This window comes from Chiloscyllium plagiosum, chromosome 43, assembly GCF_004010195.1.
Source record: "Chiloscyllium plagiosum isolate BGI_BamShark_2017 chromosome 43, ASM401019v2, whole genome shotgun sequence".
NCBI lineage: Eukaryota > Metazoa > Chordata > Chondrichthyes > Orectolobiformes > Hemiscylliidae > Chiloscyllium > Chiloscyllium plagiosum.
In genome coordinates this window covers 8078017-8088667 of record NC_057752.1, presented here as the reverse complement: position 1 = coordinate 8088667, position 10651 = coordinate 8078017, and the positions used below count along the sequence as shown (strand labels likewise).

The window sequence follows — 10651 nt, the reverse complement described above, 5'->3', positions numbered from 1 at the left end:
ACAGTAACCATATTTTAAAAGTACTTGTTTGGTTGTAAAGGGCTTTGGAAACTTAGGTCATGAAAGGTGCTACATCAATGTCTTTTTTAAACTTATAGCATCACGAAATAGTATATTCTCGCATATATTTGATCGCACTGCTCAGCTGTAGACAAACGCGTATTATAGCCTGAAAAGCTCTTTATTATTCTGCCAATAGAAAGCTGGCAACCATCTGTTGTAATACAGCTTATAGTGATAACTTGTCATTCAGATTCAACTAAGAACAATTCAAACTATTTTTGCGAATGAGAAGGCTAATATCTATACCGATGAGAACTAGTTAGAAGCAACAACATTTTGATACCAGATATCCGGGTTTTAAAAAAAATCTTCCCTGTTGCGGTGCTGTTCAGAATATTCTATATTCAGTATGTTTGAATGTGAATGCTTCTTTACGAAAACTGCCACTGATACAATCAGCAATAAATTATTTTGGCTGGGATTTTGAGCTGTTGGAAACTCTGACAATGGTGGATAACTTTTGAGATCCTGAATGAAACAACCTTTGTCGTTGCTGGTACGGGAACTGGTGAGGTACGTAGTTGGAAGCTGGGGGATGGGGGGGGGGGAGGTCGGAGAGGTGAGGTGGTAACATATTTAGGAGTGTCACTCAAGTTTGGTTTTATAACGTGACAATGTCTGGACGGATACCTCCGTCATAAGTACACTTCAATGTGGGTAAAGGAACATTCCTTCATTGTGACAAACTTGGAAAACCATTCCTAAACTGATTTACCATTTCACGGAATATAGCTCTCAGTTGTTATACTGTTGACAACTCTACGTGTCCAACCTTAAAACCTCCATAATTGACAATTTCGGAATAAATCCTGGCCTTTGAAATATGCAGTATGATCTTTAATTAGGTAATAATTTACTTGTCATCGTACCATGGGCTGGGACTGAGAAACTGCTGATAACCAATATGTTTAAGAACAAGATGGTACTTTTTAAAAAAAATGCGAGTGAACGGATATGACGGAAGTTTTTTTACAGTCGGCTGAAGTGGAGGTTGGAGGGTTTGGTTTGGCTCACCCCTTTATGCGTGGGTCTGGTCTTTCATTTGAGGCAAAACTTTCTGACTTCAAAAACAACACACGACAGCTAAGTCACTGTGGATACAGTATGAATTAAGTGCTTTCTTCGACTGCTTGGTTGAGTTGAAAAAGCGTGGTTAGAAATGAATTTGAGATTTGTAGCCACTTGCAAATTTCTTGGGGAAAAAAAATGCAGAGAGTCTGAGGAAAGAATTTTTTCAGGATGCAGACGCGAGTAACGCCCTCTAGGAAGAGGCTATAAGAGAAAGGGAGGAGAGCTCGGTTTCAGTTCTTACTGCGAACAGACGCAGGGTGAATGTGGCCGCGATTTTTCGTACGAATCTCTGACACCTAGTAAATCGTGTTGAGATCGTATGATTCGTTATTTTCCGGAACCTGGTCTGCTGCAGTTTGGGAGGAACCCCGGCCGCTCGCACTGAGATGACTTACCGTTCTCTTCACTAAAACTGGTCCACTTTATTTGTTTTCAATTCTTTGTTCGCCCTGCCTTTTTTTTTACAAAGCTTTCCTTTGCGCAAATTGAACACAAAACGGAATCACCCCATGGATCGAAAGTACAGTGCTCGCGAGGAGGGAGTGCCAACCTCAATTGGCGGGACCCCTGATGAAGCCGGGGTTCCAAGTCTCGCTGCTACCGACATGATGACTCTGTTAACTCGCTTCAGCAAAACACTTCTGTGGCTCATGTTGATCTATCTAACCGGTTACTTCGGGCTGAGTGTGAGCTTTCTGATTTTCGGACTGATGCTGTGGATGGGGTGGAAAATGCGGAGACAGAGCAAACAGAACAAGCTGAGGGACGCCTTCTACCTCCTGGAAAACGAAGAGAACGTCACCAGAAAAAGAACAAACAAGAGCCTGCCAGCTTGGGTAAGGGGCATACAGCGGGAAGTCTCGCTGTGTAGAAAGTACAAGAATCTTTTTAGCTGCAAAGTTTTTGACTCTATGGGGAATTACAATCTCAGTCAGAAAATTTGAACAGGGAGGGATGCGCGGGGTCCTAGTGCTACATTAATTAACCCTTTCTAGCAAGGGGGTTTGTGATTTCCTACGGTGATCTGCAGGAGTAAAGAACATTTAAAAGAATCACTAAAATGCGTGCATCTTAGAAAAAATGTGAATTTTAAATGCGATTTTATTTCTGCGAGTTATTTTAACGTAATAGCTCAGTTTCTTACATAAAAATATCATTTCTTCATGAACGAACATTTGGCATTGTATTTCTGCGGTTAAGATTGCGAGTGATGGATTAGAAATTTCAACAGGGTGAGATCATTGCGTATTTTTTGACGTTGCATGACTTCGTTGGTATAATATATTTTGAACTGTAGTTCTACAACTATCCCCATCCTCAATGATGAGGGAGCTCAACACAGTGCAAAAGATAAGGCTTACTTGCATCAACCTTCAGTTAGAAATGCTGAGTGGATGATCCATCTCATCCTCCTTCAGAGGCCTCCAGTATCACATGCCAATGTTCAGTCAATTTAATTAATTCCATGGGATACCAAAAAATAGCTGAAGGTACTGGACAATGCAAAGGATCTGGGCTCTGATAACATTCTGGCAATAGTACTGAAGATTTAGGCTGCAGAATTTGCCACTTCCTATCCAGTCTGTTCCAGTATAGCTACTGCATCAGTATCTATCCGGCGAAGTGAAAAATTGCCCAGGTATGTCCTGTGTACAAAAGCAGGACAAATCCAACCTGGCCAGTTGGCACCGTATCAGTCTACTGTCAATCACCAGTTTAAAAAAAAGATGGAAAGGGCCACCAATAGTGCTATCAAACAGCAGTTGCTAAGGCATAACCTGCTCAGTGATACTAAGTTTGGGTTCCACTAGGGTGCACAGACTTGGTTCTAACATGGACAAAACAGCTGAATTCGAGTGGTGTGATGAGAGTGACCGCCCTCAAAATCAAGGCCACACTTGACCAAATGTGGTATCTAGGAGCCCTAGCAAAACTGTAGACAATGGGAATCAGATAAAACTTGCCACCGGGTGGAGTCATACATGGCACAAAGGAAGATGATTATGGTTATTGGAGGTCAGTCATCTCAGCTCCAGGACATCTCTGCAGGACTTCATTAACATAGGTATTCCTAATCAACCTGTCTCAAGATGTTGTGACACACCTCTGGAGCAGATGAGAATTGAATCCAGGTCTTCTCGTCCAGAGGTAGGGACACCACCACTGTGCCATCTAGGCAAGACCAGTAGAAAATGGCTGATCAAGTCCCAAGCCCCAATGATATCCACATCCTACTGTAACCTAACTGGCTACTTCATTATCTGGAGCTGTGAAGAGAGTTATACACTATTAATCAGCAGCCACAGCTCCACACTCAATCTTTGGCAAGTGGACGTAATTCAGAATTGAGCAGCTGAAGATGATTGAATTGAGGAAACTTATGGCATCTTGCAGCGATAAACCAAGTGTACAATGACCACCTAACAAAGAACTTCATTTGCATCAAGTACAACTGCACTTACTGGACACTACCTTCACTCCAATTCATATTTGCCAATACTTCATTGACTTCCCCTACTTAAATACTGTCTTGCTGTCAAGGATACTTGCTACTCTTGCATTCCATTTGGTATACAACTCTTGGGTCCATATCTGCATCAAGACAAAGATTAGGCTGCAGCTAAGATGTTTTGTCAGCATTTGACTGTGCAGCTTAAGAGTTTAAAATGATTACGTTTGCCATTGTGACACCACCTTCCGAAACATGAACACAATCATGATGGTGGAAATCATGACCATTTCATCTATGGTTAATCCATTGTTAAGAGAATTCATTCAATCTCTTTCATGTGCAGTAAATAAACAACCACAAAAGGAGACCAAAAGTGTAAAGACTCTTTTGTAAAAACAAAAACCAGCAATATTAAATAGTTACAATTTCAGGAATGAAAGTGTAGGGTGCCCTAAATGGATTCTATTTTTGAGTACTAAACTAGGGTGATAGTTTGACAGATACATAAAGCAGCAAAATCTCTTCTCTCAGCTCAACCCAAATCTCAGGACAACCTGTTGGTCAAGAAAACATTGGACTGCAGAAGGTATGCAGAATAATTGAGACCACATGCCTCACATTTGACCAAAACAACTACATGCAGATCAAATTCTTTACTAGGATTAAATTCAAATTGTGTGGTTCGAGGAACTGTACTCTCAACTGCTTCTGCGCCAGGCTGGTCAGAGTATCCTGAAGAAGGGCATGTGCCCGAAACGTCGAATCTTCTGTTCCCTAGATGCTGCCTGACCTACTGTGCTGTTCCAGCAATAAAGTTTCAGCTTTGGTCAGAGTATCCTTCAACTCATGGGCCTACCAGGAACCAGGCTAAGGTTAGCAATTCCTGCAATCAGTTGCGGGAAGGAGCCCAAGATGTTGGTGCCCTTTGCACCAGCAGACGTAAGGTTTTGCTCCAATGCTTGCCAATCAACGTTAATATTTTAGAACAAAATCTGGCACGATAGGAACACTACTACTGTGCCATAGCATTCTGTAGCCAGGTTCTTTAGTATTCCTGATGAAGGGCTTTTGCCTGAAACATCGGTTTTCCTGCTCCTCGGATGCTGCCTGACCTGGTGTGCTTTTCTAGCACCACTCTGATCTAGACTCTGGCTTCCAGCATCTACAGTCCTCACTTTTGCCAAGGTTCCTTAGTATAACAAGACCTCTAATCAACCTCTTCAGACATCTTATGACGCACATCTGGAGTGAGTGGGACTTGAACCTGGGCCTCTGGCTCAGAGGTAAGAACACTATTACTGTGTCATAAGAGCCCCAGTTCCTTGGAGTAGTGTCTTTGGCCCAATCATCTTCAGTCACTTCATAAATGACCTTCTTCATAAGGTCAGAATTGGGAATGTTTGCTTATGATTGCACAATGTTTTGCATCATTTGCAATTCAGATACTGAAGCAGTCTGTGTTCAAATGCAGCAAAATCTGGACAGTATCCACGTTTGGGCTGGTTAAGTGACAAGTAACATTGCCTGACACTCTGTGGCAGGATAGACCATCTTCCCTTGATGTTCAAATGGATTACAGTCACTCAATCTCCATTACCAACATCTTGGGAAAATACTATTGATCAGAAACTGAACTGGATCAGCCATATAAATACATTAGCAAATGAACAGGTCAGAGATTAGGAAATTGCAACTCCCATTCTGTCTCCCCAGTGCTTGTCAGTCACTTACAAGGTGCAAGTCAGAAGTGTGGTGGAGTGCTATCGACTTGCCTGGATGAGTGCAGCTCTAATGTAAAATACTTGACACACTCCAGAACAAAGCAGTTTGCTGGATTGGAACCCCATCTATCGTCATAAACATTTACTGCCTCTCTTGCTGACACACATTGGCAGCCATGTATGCCATTTACATGACTACTCGCTAAAACTCCTTGGATAGCTCCTTCCAAACTGCAGCATCTTCCCCCTACAAGGACAAGGGCAGCAGACACCGGCGAGCACCACCACCTGTAAATTCCCCTCTAAGCCACTCACTATCCTGTCTTGGAAATATATCACCGTTCTTCCATTATCTTGGAGCTCCCTCCCTAACAGCATTGTGGGTGTAATTACATATGGAGTACAGTGTTTCAAGAAGGCAGCTCACCATAAGTTTCTTGAGGGCAATTAGGAATGGACAGCAAATATTGGTATAGTTAGTGAGGTCCACAACCGACAATAAAAAAAAAACATATTTCCTTTTTGATAATTTGCCTGATCAGATGTGGTAGAAATTCCTTATTGAAAGATTGTTATTTGCCTGTGAAATGTATCTTCCCTTTCTTTCAGGTACAGATGTGGCTCTGAAGCAAAATACATTGTTAGCATAGTTACACATTTTGATACAAGCTTACAATTGTGGATCTTGACAACCTTGATCGCAGAGATCACAACCACTGTTCCAATAAAGTAGAACTATGTAGTACAGTCATTTCTTCTGCAGCATGATAATCGCATTTCTGTGTGATCCCACTCTATACAAGAATCGCACAATACAAATAACACTTAGTGTTGGTGACGTAATCGTGTTACAGCCAACACAAGGTTTAAAAGTGTGTGCTTTAAAAACAGCGTCCCCTATTCATCAATCGCTTTACAGCGAATTCACACTGACAAAACGCACATTGTAAAGAGAGTGACCTGTAGTCACTTGTATAGATGTTGAGGTAGTTGATCGCAAAGAGGGGAGGAGAGATTGCAAATAGTAGAGGTTACAGTGCCCTATTCCCCCTCATTGTAGACACCATATATACCAAACTTGAATTTTTAAATTAAAAAAAATGGGTGCAGCGCATGCACTTTTGATTGAATACTTTTGATCTCTGTACGGTTTTATCACCCTGGATGGTTTTTGTGCCTTGAAAAACTCTAATTTACTGCATCATGAACAGATGGGATTTGTGTTCCAACATATCATTGTCAAGGGAAGATGTTAAGTAAAGGCACTTTGTTGCAAGGAGGGTCATGGAGTCATACAGCATTCAGCATGGAAACAGACCTTTCAGTCCAACTTGTCCATGCTGGCCAAGTTTCCCAAACCAAACAAGTCCCACTTGCCTGTGTTTGGCCTTTATCCCTCTAAACCTACCTGTCCAAACGTCTTTTAAATGTTGTAACTGTACCTGCATTTACCATTTCCCCTGGAAGTTCATTACACATACTTTAGGACCTTTCTCAATCTTTCTCCTCACATCTTAAAAATATGGCCCCTAGTTTTGAACTCCCCCACCCTACCGAAAAGGAATTTGAAATTCACCTTATTTATGCCCCTCATGATTTTATAAAGTCACCCCTCAACTTTCTATGTTTCAGTGAAAAAGGTTCCAGCTTATTCAGCCTCTCCTTATAACTCAAACCCTCCAGTGCCAGCAACATCCTGGTAAATCTTTTCTGAAACCCCTCCAATTTAATAATATCCTGGCTATAGCAGGGTAACCAAAACTGTACGCAGTACTCCAAAAGTGGCCTCACCAATGTCCCGTACAACCTCAAGATAACATCCCAATTCCTATACTCAATGGAAGGAGCAATGAAAGCAAGTGTGCTAAATGCCTTCTTAACCATCCTGCCTACCTGCAATACATCTTTCAAAGAACTATGTACCTGAACCCCTAGGTCTCTGTTCAACAGCACTACCCAGGGCCCTCCCATTAACTGCATAGGTTCTGCCCTTGTTCATTTTACGAAAATGCTCCCCCGCTGAAATTTTGATCACCTGGCCGGGCTCATTTCCCATTACCAGGTCCAGTATGGCCTGTTGTCTAGTTGTGCTGTCTACATATTGTTTCAAGAAACCCTCCTGAATGTACCTAACACATCCGCCCCATCTAAGTCCTGGCATTAAAGGAGTCCCAGTCAATACTGGAGAAACTAAAATCACCCACTGCTACAATCCTGTTGTCTTTACATCTTTCCACAATCTGCCGCTGAATATTAGGAGGCCTATAATATAAACCCATCGTGATGATGGCACCACGTTTGCCAACCTTCAGTCTTCTGGCATCTCACTTGTGACTATAGATGATACAAATATCTCAGCAAGAGGCCCGGCAATCACTTCCCTAGCTTCCCATAGAGTTCTAGCATACACCTGATCAGGTCCTGGGGATTTATCCACTTTTATGCGTTTCAAGACATCCAGCACTTCCTCCTCTGTAATATGGATGTTTTTCAAGATGTCACCATCTATTTCCTCACATTCTGTATCGTCCATGTCCTTCACCACAGTAAACACTGATGCAAAATACTCGTTTAGTATCTTTCCCATCTCCTGCGGTTCCCCACATAGTCTGCCTTACTGATCTTTGAGGGGCCCTATTTTCTTCCTAGTTACCCTTTTGTCCTTAATATATTTGTAAAAACCCTTTGGATTCTCCTTAACCCTACTTGCCAAAGCTATCTCATGCCCCCTTTTTGCCCTCCTGATTTCCATTTTAAATATACTTCTACTGCCTTTTTACTCTTTCTGAGAATTCACTCTATCTATCCTGTCTATACCTAATGTATGCTTCCTTCTTCTTCTTGACCAAAACCCCAATGTCTCTAGTCAAGCAGCATTCCCTGCATCTACCAGCCTTTCCTTTCACCCTAGCAGGAATATACTGTCTCTGGACTCTCATTATATCATTTTTGAAGGCTTTCCCCAACCATAGCCACCCTATTATTCTTACAAATTTGTAAGGACATCTCAGCTATCTGTATCTCAATTTTCTACTGACTATTGGGGGTCTATAGTACAATCCCAATCAGGTGATCATCCCTTTCTTATTTCTCAGTTCCATCCAAATAACTTCTTCCCTGGACGCATTCCCAGGAATATCCTCCCTAAGCACAACTGTAATGTTACCCGTCATCAAAAATGCCACTCCCCCTCCTCTCTCTTGCCCCCCCCCTTCTAGCTTTCCTATAGCATTAAGCTGCGAGTCCTGTCTATCCCTGAGCCATGTTTCTGTAATTGCTATGATATCTCAGTCCCATGTTCCTCACCATGCCCTGAGTTCATCCGCCTTCCCTGTTGGGCCTCTTGCATTGAAATAAATGCAGTTTAATATACTTCATTCTCTGCCTTCAGTCTGAGAATTTTTGTATTCGCAAATATATGTACACGTATCAATGTTCTGACGTTAGTCTTGCCAATGTTGAGTGCATCACATCCTGTTAATGTCATATAAATAATGAAGCATTGCTTCAGATTGCAGCAATTGAGTGAAACTAATTTAAAAGCTGCTTCCACAGTCATTTTCAATACATTGCTTCTGTATAAAGTAAAATGAATCTTTACCCGCTGGCAGTTTATCCCACCTAGAGCCTCTCAAACTAACAACGTTTTGATTGCATTATGCATCAATTGCTGTGTGCTGTCTTGGTAGAAAGGAGAGATGCGCTAGAGGATGGGGAACAGATGAGATTCGGTGGATGAAGGGTTATATAGAAATATAGTCAAAATTAACATTGTTCAAATATTATTCAATACCTCTCCATAGATCTAATTACATAGGGTATGGAAATCAAAACTACAAGTGATAGATTGACTCAGTTTTAACAAGAAGTCTTAAAAAAGGATTTTAAAACTCCAAATAACTTTTAATTGGAGCTTGAGTTTTTCTCCAATATTATGTTTCTCACATTCTATTATCTCATTATTTGGAAAAAGTACATTTTCCACTTTCCTATAGTAACCATTCATTATGCCAAGCCTTTATCAGTGAATGGTAATGTCAGTATTCACTGTTAATAAGATATATAAACAAATCAGAATGCTTAACAAACAATAAGCATAGAAGGTATCAGATTTCTTAAATTGGGTGAAACAGTTTTAAAATGCAGATGAAAGGCCAGATTAACTCTTGGAAATACATTGATCATGTTTACAAGGAGCTCAGAAGGTGAGAGAGTCGTGAACATATGTGTACAATGCTGGCTGAGGTTGTCAGCCACTTTCATTTTACTCCAGTCACCAATTTGACGAGCAAAGATCACAAGATACACTTCTGTTACAAAGCAACCTAGGATGTGATTTGAAGAAAATGTTTCGGGCATGTGCATTGGGGAAGAGTGTGAGTGAAAGTGGATGACAAGAGTCAGGTTATTAAAGAATCTTGGGAAAAAAAGATAAAATCAAAGCTAGTCATAAAATACAGTCTGGATGTTGTTAAAGAGGGTAAGTTCCTATGTGTTAACAAGCTTGAGAGTAGATTTTCTTTAAATGCTGATGTTCAGACAACAGCAAAGAGAGGGATGGCCTCACTTAAAATGAGGAAGTAACAATCATGCTAATACACTTGACAGCTCTCAATAGATAAGGGGGAAACATCTTGAAGACTGGTTAGAAGGCAGAAATTACACAAAGTGAACTAGTGTAAGGTAATAAGTATTACCACTGTGTCAGGGCACAATTTGGTTCCCCCATTGTATTTTGTGCCTGAACTGGAGTCATTTGATGCGAACATTACTTTGTGGAGTAGCTGTGGTCATTCCCAAGCCACCCTTCAGTACCTTCTGGTGTCAGGATCGCAACACTATCAGTCAATGTTTGGGGAGGAAAGAAAATAAAATTAATTGCTAAAAGTGAGAAAGCCAAAATACATGTTCGTTTGGAAACAATGAAATATGTGGGGCGGTTACAGTGAAGAATATATATTAAAGAGAACAGGGTGAAATTCCTCTGGATTGAAAATGGGAGCAAGTCTGTTTTTGCTTAAAATTAACAAATTGTATTCTCATAACACACATTCCTGGAATTTATTGTAAAATATAGTTATTTTCCATTTTATTGTTAAAGGATAAAATTCACCCCACAGTGTAATCATGTAAATGATATCAGAACCTGCTACTAAAGAACGCTGAATTTGACCTGACACAGCCTGATGCCCACAATGAAGTGCTTTATTCTCAAGCAGCAACATGCATCAGCTCAGTGAACATTATGTTCACAAAACACAAATATTTCCTCAATTACATCCTTTATCTGAAGTTTATTTTAAATGAAACACTTATTTTACATCAGGTAAAGGCTGCAATTAAA

The 10651-nt window shown here is 40.9% G+C and overlaps 1 protein-coding gene across 1 annotated transcript in view; it reads left to right on the top strand.

Annotated features, from left to right (window-relative positions):
* Positions 1 to 751: 751 nt before the first annotated feature.
* LOC122543351 (extended synaptotagmin-1) overlaps positions 752 to 10651 on the top strand; it is an 80798-nt gene continuing 70898 nt past the window's right edge. The window contains exon 1 of the mRNA XM_043681938.1: positions 752 to 1970. Coding sequence (XP_043537873.1) covers positions 1644 to 1970 — 327 coding nt within the window. The 5' untranslated portion in view covers positions 752 to 1643. The remainder of the gene's footprint in view (positions 1971 to 10651) is intronic.